The sequence below is a fragment of the Piliocolobus tephrosceles genome, chromosome 2 (genome assembly GCF_002776525.5).
Source record: "Piliocolobus tephrosceles isolate RC106 chromosome 2, ASM277652v3, whole genome shotgun sequence".
Taxonomy (NCBI): Eukaryota; Metazoa; Chordata; class Mammalia; order Primates; family Cercopithecidae; genus Piliocolobus; species Piliocolobus tephrosceles.
The window spans coordinates 2,096,064-2,110,791 of NC_045435.1; the positions used below are offsets into that span (position 1 = coordinate 2,096,064).

The 14,728-nt window shown below is 35.2% G+C and overlaps 1 protein-coding gene across 4 annotated transcripts in view; it reads left to right on the forward strand.

Moving 5' to 3' along the window:
• Window positions 1–14,728, forward strand: part of CBLB (Cbl proto-oncogene B) — a 213,506-nt gene that overhangs the window by 81,314 nt on the left and 117,464 nt on the right. For all 4 annotated transcript variants that reach the window (XM_023212445.3, XM_023212457.2, XM_023212438.3 and 1 more), the window contains exon 4: window positions 8,809–8,955. In XM_023212445.3, coding sequence (XP_023068213.1) covers window positions 8,809–8,955 — 147 coding nt within the window. The remainder of the gene's footprint in view (window positions 1–8,808; window positions 8,956–14,728) is intronic.

Below are 14,728 nucleotides of genomic sequence, written 5' to 3' on the forward strand. Positions count from 1 at the left end.
TATTAAAGTGGGTTTTGGTTAAAAATTCTTTTGTGTAAACTAATTTTATAGGCTTATTCCTATCTGTTCATTAGCACTGTTATGGGGTCAGCAAATTATTCCTTATTTATAGTTTAAAAATATTTTTTATAATCTTTGAAATTAACAAACTTTTATTGGATATCTATTTTAAGAAGTTGTTACAGGTATAAGACTTTTTCTTCTCTAACAAAGACGTGCTCTGTTAGAGCTGAAACACAGTATCTATGTAAAATAACCATGGTGCCCTTCAGGGAAACCTCTGTGCCCTGGCAGATAAAGTGTTGTGGCATGTCACATATGGGAAGTGGTAGGGAAAAGATTCCATGGAAATATTTCGACATAAAGCTAATGCATTTGAGACTTCAACAGGCTGAGGCATAGAAACATTGTATCAGAGTGGGGTGCTTAACTCAAGGAAAGTAGACCATTCGGATAGCTTGGGGAGAAAACAGAAGTAGTGTGAGAAATGGTGGAAAGGACACTAGAATACTTAAGGAAAATATTATTTTCCAGAATTTCTAACTATATTCTATTGAGTAAAAACAAAACAAAAACCATCCTTGATTTGTCAACAGTGATAAAAATGATGTAACAAGTAGAAGTAGGATTTTCCTGCTGGGTTTGGGGTAGAACTTGGGGAAAAAAACTGACCAAATATATCTTTTTGATCCATGTATTTAAAATTAAGGTAGAGGATCAGGAGCAATAAATATGGATTAATTGACTCCATTCAGATTGCCACTTCACTGTTTTATGATAGGCTACTGAGAATAGCAAATAATAAAAAAGTTAATGTAGATTTGTTTAAAAAATTTGTTACTACTGTTGTTGTTTCAAGGTCAAGTTTATTTTGCTTGTTGATGAAACTGGTCTTTATCACATAACTCTAAGTCATAGAAATATAGTTTGAATTCCCAACGTTTGTAATGTTTCTTTCTTTTTCTTTTGAAAAATAATCAAAGTTCTGCTGTGTTCTCGTTGCTTCTGTGTGAATCTTGTAGCAATCATGATTTTCCATTGTGTTTACAGAACTTTCATTTTGTTTTATCGTAAAGAAAGAATGGATTCTTTTTTCTTTTTTGTCTCAAATAATGGAGTGGTCTACATTTTAAAGGTTTATTTTACAAAAGGATACTTGTTACAGATTAGGTTTCATCAAAAGAAGTTAAATACTAAAGAAAGGAGTTTTCTTTATTGAAATAGATATTGTTAAGCTTTTAAACCAAATGAAAGTATGAGTGATCATATTATGCTGTAGTAGGTTTTCATAATAAATTTTCCAGATAAAACCATTTGTTGAAATCATCAAGAGATGTTAATCCTGCTTTAGCATTGATGCAAAGTTAAAATAACTGACATTAAAAAAAATCATTTTGGAAACTTTATTGAATATATTGAGGTAAGGTTTATTGTGGTTCTTCTCTTCATACATACTGCTGTTATCATTCTAGGAGGTTTCAAAATCCACATGAATGACCCCATTCAACCCTCAAGCTGTCCAATTCCTGACTTAATTCACCTTCACTCTGCTGTAGCTACCAGTTGCAGGGCCAGATGCGTTTTGGCCAGAAGTGCATCACCCTGGAAATTTTAAACACACTCTCTCTCTTCTGATTGCCATCTTTTTCTGGTTCCGTCTCAGCTTTGTTCCAACTGCATTGTTCTTTAACTTTGGAGCTCTCTAAATCCCTTAAATTCATTGGGTATAGGATTCTGTCATCTTCATCTTTGTAATATCAGTGCCTAGACCAAGCCTGGCATATGATAGGCACTCAGAGATTTGAAGAATAAATGACTAAATGATTATATCAAATACTTGCCATTGTTTGCTGTTTCTGAATTATACGAGGCTATCATGATAATTGATGATCTTAATAATGTGAGAATATGATTCTCTTCCCTTAGTAAGAGAGCTATCAGTTTATTGGATGATAGTTATATGGAAAAAGAAGAAATGCTGCTATAAGTATTTATAATTTTAAACAAAAGTGGTAAGTAGAATTAATAATAAATAACTTACTGATTGAAGATTTTCAAAAAAATTAGATGCATCAGGATCTTACATACATGTCTTATGTATTTTTATTCAAAATTTTTAGAAATGAGGAAGCAGAGAGGTTAAGTAACATTTTCTTTATCTTTAAGCAGGCTAAGGATATTAAGCCAGTACTAACAAACTTAAGGACCAAACTCGTCAATATGTAAGATACTAGAAAAATTAATCAGAATATTTTTTGAATATCTTTTTGGAAGCTTCTCAAAGGACATTACATTGAGCATGATAGGCTGGCATGTTATTTCGTGTTCTAAGTAAGGCATTTGTAAATTGTCCATTTAAATCTATTTATTTTAGAAGCAAATATATTTGTCCTATGAAGAGCATCCTTATTTTGAGGGATAGCTTCTTGCTGTTGATAAAACTTTGTAGATAACATGTTGAAAAGAATACCACAGGCCGGGCGCAGTTGGCTCACACCTGTAATCCCAGCACTTTGGGAGGCCAAGGCGGGCGGATCACTCAAGGTCAGGAGTTCCAAACCAGCCTGGCCAACATGAAGAAACCCCATCTCTGCTCAAGTACAAAAATTAGCCAGGTGTGGTGGCGTACGCCCTCTGGAGGCTGAGACATGAGAATCGCTTGAACCCATGAAGTGGAGGTTGCTGTTAGCCTAGATAGCGCCACTGCACTCTAGCCTGGGCGACAGAGTGAGACTCTATCAAAAAAATAAATAAATAAAAAGAAAGAATACTACAGAGAGATCAACGAATGCTCAGAGTTATCTCTCCCAGCCAGGATTTTGGGTGTAACTTCCCTAGCCATGCTGGTGGCAGATGAGGTGTTTAACAAAGGAAATGTAAGATCTTCCTTTAGTTGCCAGTTCAGTGTAACTTTTTGGAATTAGTTTACTAAATTTCTGTTAAAGTGATCAGTTTAGTATCCCAGAAGTAAAATGGAGCAAGTTGAAAAATTGTCCTTCTGCCTGTGTTTCAGTTTAGATTGTTCCTAGGTGCACTGCTGACTTCTCTTACGACTTTGGGTAGACTCAGTCTTTATTGGTATTTGAACTTTTAATGTCTGTTGTGCACTCCCCTTAGATACATTTAAAACTTTAAAGCATTTGGGCAGGGGAAATGGGTAAGAATCCAGTTTTATTCAAGACTCTCAGGACCCATCTCAGTAATAGTTTCTATTCCCATGAGAGAGAAATGAAAGGCAACACTTACATCAGCCTAGTCTCCTCACTTAGGAATCACAACATTCCTAAGGTCAGAAACAGTGTGGAGTAAATCTCTGAACCCATTTTGGAGGGCAGTACATCAGAAATACAGGGGAAATTGCTCTTTAGCTGGATGTGAGTTTCATTTTAAGCACCTCTGTTTTTATTCTTTATGTCCTGCCTTTCTGTTTATGTTGAGTTTGTTTCACCTTGTAAAAATTAAGAAGAGCATGTTCTAGCTTTTAAATGTGAGAATTAAATTATTAATAGATTTTGGGTAAAAGTGTCATCTCCCATTTCTTCTACCAAAAGCAGCACATTCTCACAGACTTTGCACCTCACTGAAAATAGTCATTTAAAGTTTTCACTAATTCAGCATTTAAAGCTTTTTATTTCCTCCTCTAATTTATAGCACAGCTGTTTCTGGAATAGAAAAAACTCGAGGACTACATGCAATATAATTAGATTACATTCTTTGTGTGTGTCTCCTGCATTTAGTGGAGGCTACTAATCAAATCTTGATATATTTTCTATTTGTTTTATGAATTTAATTCAAGTCAAGATGGCTATAATTAGAGCAGATTATTCCTACAACATTGTATTATGATGATCTCTTCATGACTTTTTGTTTCACACTATGTGATAAATTCATTAAGGGTAGCATTGTGCCATCCTCCATCAAGCGATTATATACTTCCTTTGTGCTTATGATGTTCTGTAGCAATGTTAGACTGTTAAAACTTGCTAATAAACAGTGAAGCTCCATGATTCCAATAGAGTCAGCATGCTAATTCACTGTAGTTCAAATCCACATTCTAGTTGAATCCCCACAATGTAACTTGACATTTGGAGAAATTGATTCATACCATTTTAAAGAAATATGATGTAGGTGACAGAATCCAGGATGAAAGAGGTGCCTTGTTACTTAGGTGATGACATTGTGGATGCATTTCACATCTCTCTTTCTCTCTTTTTAATGTAGCTCTTCTCCTTCCTTGGTTTTTACTCCTCCCTCCCTCTTTCTTCTTTAAGGCTCCTCTGATGTTAACATCTTTGGCAGTTTGGCCAGTGTTGACAACTACTTTTTGATTATTTGGTATTTTAAAATACTTGGTGTTTTAAAAAACTTTTATTGGCCAGGCGCAGTGGCTCACGTCTGTAATCCCAGCACTTTGGGAGGCCTCGGTGGGCAGATCACGAGGTCAGGAGATCGAGACCATCCTGGCTAACATGGTGAAACCCCGTCTCTACTAAAAATACAAAAAATTAGTCGGGCGTGGTAGCAGGCGCCTGTAGTCCCAGCTACTCGGGAGTCTGAAGCAGGAGAATGATGTGACCCTGGGAGGTAGAGCTGGCAGTGAGCCAAGAGCTCACCACTGCACTCCAGCCTGGGTAACAGAGTGAGATTCTGTCTCAAAAAAACAAAAAAAAAAAAACAACTTTTATTGTAAAATTATTTATTGTAAACAAAATCCCATGTACAGCAAATGAATACATGTGATGGTTAATGGAATATATGTGGAAATAAGAAGCTTCTCTTTTAAGTGAAAGAACTAATGTCAAAAATTCCATCTAAAATTTATTAAAATTGAAATTACATTTATAAGATTATTCAGTGTTTTCTTTCTGGGCAGATTTGTATTTAGTTAGTTGTCTGGGGATTGTTTTGTTTTAGTGTCAGAAATATATTCTTACTCAGTATCAGACCCTTTATTAGGCAGTCATCATTTTAGGTCTTATGATGATGGGAAATCCCATGGGCTTAGGGAAAATTGGCTAAGTGTGGAAAAATTGCATAATAGAAAAAATTCCATTTACAAAGATGTGTGATTGTTTCTTTTCTTCTCCTTATGTCTAGCTGGTTAGAGATGATTGTATTCTTGGATTGTTTTATTTTCAAAATTGAAAGTTTTTTTTTAAATGGGTGTCAGGCTGGGCACAATGGCTCATGCCTGTAATCCCAGCACTTCAGGAGGCTGAGACGGGTAGATCACCTGAGGTCAGGAGTTTGAGACCAGCTTGACCAGCATGGTGAAACCCGTTGTCTACTAAAAATCCAAAATTAGACGGGCATGGTGTGGTGGTGCATGCCTATAATCCCAGCTACTTGGGAGGCTGAGGCAGGAGGATCGCTTGAACCCGGGAGACAGAGGTTGCGGTGAGCTGAGATCACGCCATTGCACTCCATCCTGGGCAACAAGGGCAAAAATCCGCTTCGAAAAAATAAAGTGGATATCAAAGGATGCAGAGTGGGATAGGGGAATAAAGAAAGCACATACTACATAGCAAAACATTGTAAACAAAAATAAGTCACAGTATCACATAAAAAAGAAAATGTATTTGCTATGATACAAATTTAAATGACATTAGATACCAGAATTAGTTTTTGGTTCTTTTTTTTTTTTTTCCTTTTAAGCTCCAACAGAATAAGTTTGTCAGTTCTTTTCATACCTTGGTGTAGATTGCAACCTCTATAAATATGTTAAATAGTAGATTTCTAAGATGATTACTTACATATATATGGAGTGTGTATGAGTGTATAAGTATAAAGTAAATATATATATTCTGGAATGTGTATGTATATATGCATATATATATTCAAATATTTTTAACAATATGAGCTTGAGTTTCTTTCAAGACTAAAGGCAAAATGCATTTTTTCGTTGCCTTATTTTGTGCAAAAAGCCAAATAAAATTGTGGTGATCCATTTACAGAAGCAAGAAAATAGAAGTATATACACATTTTATAATCAATAGTGATTATTTATATAGATACTGGTGATTATTAGAACTTCTAGACTATAAAAAATGTTACTATGTTTCTTTTAAAGTTCAGTTTCTATATAGCCAGTGGATCAGATACCCAGAATGGGTAATCACTGGCATGGTGTTTCAGACTTTAGATCTAACAAGTAAAAATTAAAAAAAAAAAATTGGATATGATTAAAGGACAAAGAATCAAGGGAATGGAGTGCAGCCAATTCAGAAAATAAAAAACAGTTGGTTTACCCTAATTATAGTCATCTTGATTTTTCTTTTTTCTTTTGTATGTATCAATTGGAAGTTTGGTAAAAATTAAATCTTTAGCCCAATTATAGAAATAAATTCATTGCAGATTTCCTAAGGTGACTTTATACTTTTCTTAAACTCAAATCTTAGAAGTTGGTTGTAGTTTGTATTAGCCACAAGTCTTTCCTTTGATATAGTAAAACAGTTTACTTTTTATTTTTTAAGACTGAATATCTTATATCTACCATCATCTAAATTGATGACATGTTAACATAAATGACAAAATCATATTGATATCAAAGATTCAACTAATTAACAAAAGTCTTACACTTGGATTAGGTTGAGTCGTGCAAAAGTGGCTGAATCCAATAAAATGATATAACATTTGTGTATATTATAATGAATTTTGCAGATTGTTTATGGGCACAGGTCAAGCATTAAAATAAGGCCTATGTTATGAACCCCCCCCCCCCACTTTTCATCAAAAAGCTTTTCGTAGATAATGTAAGTTATGGAAATAGGTGATTTTTTTTTTTTTTAGTTTTTTAGGGAAGATTAATTTATTGACTTTATAGAATATCTTACTGCATTCTTCTTATTACTACTTTTCCCACTTTTGATCATGAGTATCTTTATTCTATATTCATCTTACACAGGAAGTTATGTGTCTCCTTTGTAAATGTTTTAGAAAGTGTGTCATCCAATGATTTTATTGTCAGGTACATATTACATGATCTCCTTGGTAACAAACATGAGTTTTTGTTATTTGGCAGTTATTAAACACAGATACATTAGTAAATATGGAGCAAAGACACGTAACTTTCAGTGACAAAGTTCTGTTGATACATTATATGGTTTTATATGTTGTAAATTTGATGACTTTCTCTATATTAATTTTCTGCTATATTTTTATTGAGTACTAACACACTTGCCTCCATTCACCTCCCAACACACACACACTCACTCACTCACTCTCTCTCCCCCCCCTTCCCTCCCTCCCTCTATCATATATACAGGCGCACATACACATGCATAATAGCTGAAGCTTCAAAATGAAAACATATGCAGAATGTACCTATTGATTTCTGGTCATTCTGAGCAAAAGGGGATATAAAGAAATACGGTTTGTTTAAAACTGGGAAGTTATTTAGTATTTTGTGTTTTAATTGCTTCTTACCTATCTAGCACTAGTAGTTTTATGCCAATTAACGTAATATTGAAAATTTAAGAAATGTTAGCAAGGATTACAGGTGATTGATAGTACTATTTTGTAGTATGAAGCCTGGTTTAAATCTTGCCAGAATCTCCGGAATTTAATATGGAAATTAGAATAGAGGTGACACCCGTATCTCTGTTCTAAACCATTTTGTCATACTACTACAATTTTTTCCTTCTAAAACAGACTTCATCAAGTCTTCAGAATTCTGGATCTGTTAATCCATTTGACTCTCGATTTATTTCTTTTCTCTTTAATTTTTTGTTTTTGAGACATTGTCTCATTCTGTTACCCATGCTGGAGTGGAGGGACGTGATCATGTCTCACTGCAACCTCTGCCTCCCAGCTCAAGAGATCATGTCAGCCTTCCTGATAACTGGGGCTATAGGCATGTGCTCCCACACCCCGCCAATTTTTTGTAGAGATGAGGTCTTGCCATGTTGCCCAGGCTGGTCTCAAACTCTGGGCTCTAGCCATTTGGCCACCTCAGCCTCCCAAAGTGGTAGGATTACAGGGGTGAGCCACCACACCTGGCCTGACTCTCCATTTCTTATAGCAGTACCTTTTAATGAGGAAAGCACATTAGAATTGCCCAGGGGTCTTCTAAAATATGCACATATCTACAACCCATCCTCAGAAAATCTGATATTTAGGTAGGAGTGGCAAGTATGTTTAACAAAAACTGCGCATTGATTTAGATGCCTCTTTATGTCGTGTCCCAATCAAAGTTTCCTACTCTGTCTCATGTTATTTTCTCCAGTTACCCTCTGCTCTGCTTTAACCATGCCCAAAATGATAGAATACAAATACATTTTCATTTTATACTTATGTATTAAACTTTTGTACATGCTGTTTCTACCGCCTGAAATACCTTTTACTTCCCCCTCCATCCTCCCTTTCTCTCCACTCCAGGTCTTTATCTGTCAAACAATGAGTTTTCTTCCTAGATTCTCCTCTGATGACAAATCTTTCCTTACTCCCCCAGGTAGAAATAGTCACTCACTCTTTTATGTTTACCATTTATATTTGATTATTATTTTTTAAGTGTCAATCTCTTCCATTAATCTGTGAGCTCAGTGAAATTATGTAATTTATCTTATTTGTGTTTATGTTAAATGAATACATGGATGACTAATAAATTGATAACTTTGTTAGGAATTTAAATTTTCAATGTTTTCATAAACATTGTTTTTAAGGGCAGCATTCAGTTGAGGCTTTCATGATCAACCACCAAGACGTACGTTGATACATACATAACATTTGTCTTAATCTATATTCCCATAAAAATTTGTATGCATATAGGTATTTATTTCTTATCTTCATTTTTTTCCCTTGTGCCTACAGACGAAATCTCACAAAACTGTCCCTTATCTTCAGTCACATGCTGGCAGAAATCAAAGCAATCTTTCCCAACGGTCAATTCCAGGGAGATAACTTTCGTATCACAAAAGCAGATGCTGCTGAATTCTGGAGAAAGTTTTTTGGAGACAAGTAAGTAAAAATCATTTTTATAGCTGCGGATCTATCTTGCAAGGGTTACTGTATCCTCCCTCCAGTTGGATATGGTATATATTTTACTTGAGTATTTTGCGAATGTATTTTATTATTTTTGATAAGCATTTTGATTGATTGGTAATTTGTGTGGCCACCAAAGGTATACCTCAATAATACAGTAGTTTTTTAGTCACTAAGTAAATATTATACAATGTTATTTATTTCATGAGCATTCATTGAGTTTGCTCTGAGAAGCAGAAGTACATAAGAGTCTATACATGAGAAGCTGATAACTTCTTATAATTTAATATATGCTTAATACACAAAATAAAAGGTAGAAGGGAATAGATACTTTAAAAATGGCATAAGTAAATTGCTCTGACAATTTAGAGGGGAATAGTTGCTTTGGGATCAGTGATCAGGGACTGCTTCCTGGAGGAGGTGGTATGTTAAGCTTGGTTAAGATCTGTAATCGAGGTGAGAGAAGGCCCTGGCACCCTGATCCAGCCTTTCTTTGTTTTACTGCATAGAGATTATATATATGTGAATAAGATATAAGGATAACATTATCACAAAGATGTAGCCTGTTGCAAAGTAGCTAAAGATGTTTTCTGTTAGGTATGCCCTACAGAGACAGATTCTGGTGAGTTTGGTAAATAATGGAATTGAATGTCTAAAGTCAGCATAATTTATATACAAGTTGCAAAACTTTTGTCATCAATTTCTCAGTAATATGATCAAGAATGAGCATCAGGAGGCAAGTGGTTTCCCCAGTAACTTTTTTTTTCTTTGAGACGGAGTGTCGCTCTGTCACCCAGGCTGGAGTGCAGTGGCCGGATCTCAGCTCACTGCAAGCTCCGCCTCCCGGGTTCACGCCATTCTCCTGCCTCAGCCTCCCGGGTAGCTGGGACTACAGGCGCCGCCACGTCGCCCGGCTAGTTTTTTTTTGTAGTTTTTAGTAGAGACGAGGTTTCACCGTGTTAGCCAGGATGGTCTCGATCTCCTGACCTCGTGAGCCGCCCGTCTCGGCCTCCCAAAGTGCTGGGATTACAGGCTTGAGCCACCGCGCCCGGCTCCCCAGTAACTTTTTAAGAATTACCTTTAATGAGAGCACATCCTCAGAATGTCTTAGAATGTAGGCAAAGCCCTGGCTGAGTAGTAAGGAGGAAGTGTGATTGCTTACATAGATTATTGTTTTAATCTTGTATTAAAGGTCCGTATTTGTCCTTTAACTGATAAAATTAGACATAAAAATTGTTAATAAACACTTTTTTTATAGTACTTTGATATGGGAACTACAATGTTGGTTTTCCTTTGTTTTTGTTTTTTTTTTTTTGTTTTGTTTTTTTCTTACAAAGTATTGTGTTTACGATAGTCATCATCAAGATTGGAATATACCTACATAGAGTAATGTACATTTAATTAAGCACATAATTTTTTTGCCATCCAAAATATTACAGCCTATTTCCCACATTATACTAAAATGTATTCAGAATTACTTTTAGGCACTAAAGGATAAAATGCCATTGTTGCCATTAATATGGAAATTCTGTGTTGTAGCAATCTAGTTATTTATAATGTTCCTATATTCATTCAGAAATGAAGAATTTTAGGAAAAAGTTTATTATCTGAATTAGAATAATACAGACAGCTAAGTCTATACTAATTAAATATTTGTTAATTGTAGAAAGTAGAACAGTCCTGTCAGGTTCAGGATATAGGAACTGAGAGGGTTACCTGTAGTTGCAGTTCATGTATTAACATTGTAAGGTTAGTTCAAACAGTCGGTAACCTTCAAAATAAACTTTCTCTTTTAAAGTTTTAAGAAAATATATAGGACAAATTGATTGTGGTATTTCTTTTTGAAAACTGAAACTTCTGGTGAGTTATAAAATTGTTTACTTGTCATCAGGTCAATAAAAAATGGAAAGATTGCTCATGGGTTTTATTAAGAGACGAATTTACTTTTCTGGCACTTCAAGCCACAGAAAATTATGCATTTGAGACAACTTTATTTCCCTTTATTTATAACCACAGACATCAAGGGGCTGAAATTTCTCTTCAACTGCTACATGAGTGAAATCACTACTACATCAAATGAGGGATTCTTGAAATAGTGATTAGTTACTTTCCCTACCTCCCAAGTCTTTTCATCTTTGTCCACTGTTTTTACTGAATTGAGAAAGCTACTTAATTTTTCTTTAACACTTTTAATTTGTGGATGACTGACAAATTTCGTGCTCCTTTTGGAACATATATGCATTACCATAGTAATCCAAATTAGCAATTCCTTTATTAGATAATTGGAGAAAGTATTTTTTCATTCTTCCTAGGTTTTTACCTTGTGGTTCTATAATATTTTATTGAATGAATGGACATAGGCATGAATAATGTGCATCCTTTCAAAAGGTTGATTTTTTTTTCATTATGCTCTAATATTGTTTGTATTTTCCCAAAACTTAGTTCTCCCGTGGGAGCATGCCTGTCATTTATCTCACTGTTCATGGAGGCCATGTGAGGATGCTTTCATTTAGCCTAACCAGTGCCTTTAAACTTGAAAACAGCATTCTCTTGTAAAGCAGAACCATTAATCCATTCATGAGGGCAGCGCTCTCATGATCTAACCATCTCTTAAAGGTTCTACTTCTTAATACAGTCACAATGGCAATTACATTTTAACATGAGTTTTGGGAGGGGCATTCAAACTGTAGCACTGTTGTTTTTGAAGACATGGTTGTGCTACCTTCTCTGTTCAGGGCCCAAGCCCAGCAGCCAAGCGGCACTGCCTGCCTTGTGGCCCAAGGGGAACAGTAACACAACATGTGTCACGGCAAATTTGTTGGGAAATTCTGTTTATGGTCAATTTTTATGCAAATGAATATAGTATTTTAACAACACAGTTATGCTTTTCCTTTCATAGTCTGTTGACCAAGAGATAGAAATCTGTAGGGAAAGAAAAGTGACATTATTGAATAAATGTGTCTAAGTATGTTCAGCAAAATGAGACCAATACTAAACTGAATCTTCACACTCTGGAATAATAGCTTATAATCTAGAAACTTTAAGCATGAAGCTTGAAAAATATATTACTGCCTGTTAAAAAAAAGAAGCACATTAATGTGATTAGACTCTGGGTAGCAGTCATTTTTCTCAGCAAGTCAGGTAGCAAGCAGCTCATGAGCTACTTATTTAAGTACTTTTTGACATTGAGAAAAGTGATTGATTAAAGTGATGATTTATAAGATTTTAGTGCACCGGTCACCTGAGCAGTGCACACTACCCAATGTGTAGTCTTTTATCCCTTACCCCTCTCTCACCCTTCGCCACCATGACCCCAAAGTCCATGATATCATTCTTATGCCTTTGTGTGCTCATAACTTAGCTCCTACTTGTACGTGAGAACATTCGATATTTGGTTTTCCATTTCTGAGTTACTTCACTTAGAATAATGGTTTCTAGCTCCATCCAAGTTGCTGCAAAAGTCATTATTTCATTCCTTTTTATGGCTGAGTAATAGTCTATGGTGTAAATACCATATTTTCTTTATCCACCTGTTGGTCTGTGTGAACTTAGGTTGGTTCCATATCATTGCAGTTGCAAATTGTACTGCTATAAACAAGCATGTGCATGTGTCTTTTTCATGTAATGACTTCTTTTCCTTTGACCAGATATCTGGCAGTGGATTGCTGGATTGAATGGCAGTTCTGCTTTTAGTTCTTTAAAGAGTCTCCATACTGTTTTCCATAGTGGTTGTTACTAATTTACACTCCCACCAGCAATGTAAAAGTGTTCCCTTTTCACAACATCCACGTCAACATCCGTTGTTTTTAAAGGTGTTTAACAACATCTATTGTTTTTAATTATGGTCATTCTTGCAGGAGTAAGGTGGTTTCTCACTGTGGTTTTCATTTGCATTTTCCCGATGATTAGTGATATGTTGAGCATTTTTTCATGTTTGTTGGCTGTTTGTGTATGTCTTTTGAGAAATGTCTGCTCATGTCCTTTGCCCACTTTTTGATGGGATTGTTTTCTTCTTGCTGATTTGTTTGAGGTCCTTGTAGATTCTAGATTCTAGTCCATTGTCAGATGCATAGTTTGCAAGTATGTTCTCCCACTGTGTGAGTTGTCTGTTTACTCTCCTGATTATTTCTTTTGCTGTGCAAAAGCTTTTTAGTTTAATTAGGTCTCGTTTATTTATTTTTATTTTTAGGCATTTGCCATGAATTCTCTGCCTAAGCTAATGTCCAGAAGAGTTTCTTTGATGTTATTTGGTAGGATTTTCATGGTTTCAGGTCTTAGATTTAAGTCTTTGATCCATCTTGAGTTGATTTTTTAATAAGGTGAGAGATGGAGATCCAGTTTCATTCTTCTACATGTGGCTTGCCAGTTTTTCCAGCATAATTTATTGAATGGGGTATCCTTTTCCAAATTTGTGTTTTTGTATGCTTTGTTGAAGATCAGTTAGCTGTAAGTATTTGGCTTTACTTCTGGGTTCTCTATTCTGTTCCATTGGTCTATGTGTGTGTCATTATACCAGTACCATGCTGCTTTGGTAACTATAGCCTTGTGTTGTAGTTTGAGATCAGATAGTGTGATGCCTGCAGATTTGTTCTTTGCTTAGTATTGCTTTGGTGATATGGTCTCTTTTTGGTTCCATACGAACCTTAGGATTGTTTTTTCTAGTTCTGTGAAGAATGTTGATGGTATTTTGATGGGAATTGTATTGAGTCTATAGATTGCTTTGAGCAGTGTGGTCATTTTATTCTTCCTATCCATGAGCAGGGGATGTGTTTACATTGGTTGTGTCATCTATAATTTCTGTGTTTCAGTGTTTTGTAGTTTTCCTTTGAGAGATCTTTCACCTGCTTCTTTAAATATATTCCTAAGTATTTTATTTTATTTTTTCAGCTATTGTAAAGAGGATTGAGTTCTTGGTTTCTCAGCTTGGTTATGTTGATATATAGCAGTGCTACTGATTTGTGTACATTGATTTTGTGTCCTGAGACTTTACTGAATTCATTTATAAGATCTGGGAGCTTTTTGGATGAATCTTTAGGCTTTTCTAGGTATATGATCACATAATCAGTGAACAACGACAGTTTGACTTCCTCTTTTACAATTTGTATGCTGCTTCTTTCTTTTTTTTTAAATCAGATTGCTCTAGCTATGACTTCCAGTACTGTGTTGAGTAGAAGTGGTGAAGGTGGGGTTCTTTGTCTGGTTCCAATTCTCAGGGTGAATGCTTTCAACTTTTTGCCTTTCAGTGTGATGTTAGCTATAGGTTTGCCATATATGGCTTTTATTACTTTCAGGTAAATCTTTTCTGTACGTATTTTGTTGAGGGATTACAAAGGGGTGCTGTATATTATCAAATGCTTTTTCTGGGTCTATTGAGATGATTATATATACTTTTAAAAATTCCATTTATGTGATATATCACATTTATTAACTTGCATATGTTAAACTGTCCTTATATCTCTGAAACCCACTTGATTGTGATGTATTACTTTTTTGTTGTGCTGTTGGATTAGTTAGCTAGTGTTTTGTTGAGGATTTTTGCATCTATTTTCATCAGAGATATTGTTCTGTAGTTTGTTGTTGTTATGTTTTCTGGTTTTGATATTAGCATGATAGTGGCTTCATAGAATGATTTAGGGAGGATTCCCTCTTTCTCTGTCTTCTGGAATAGTTTCAGTAGGATTAGTACCAATTGTCTTTGAATGTCTGGTAGAATTCAGCTGTGAATCTGTCTTGTCCTGGACTTTGTTTG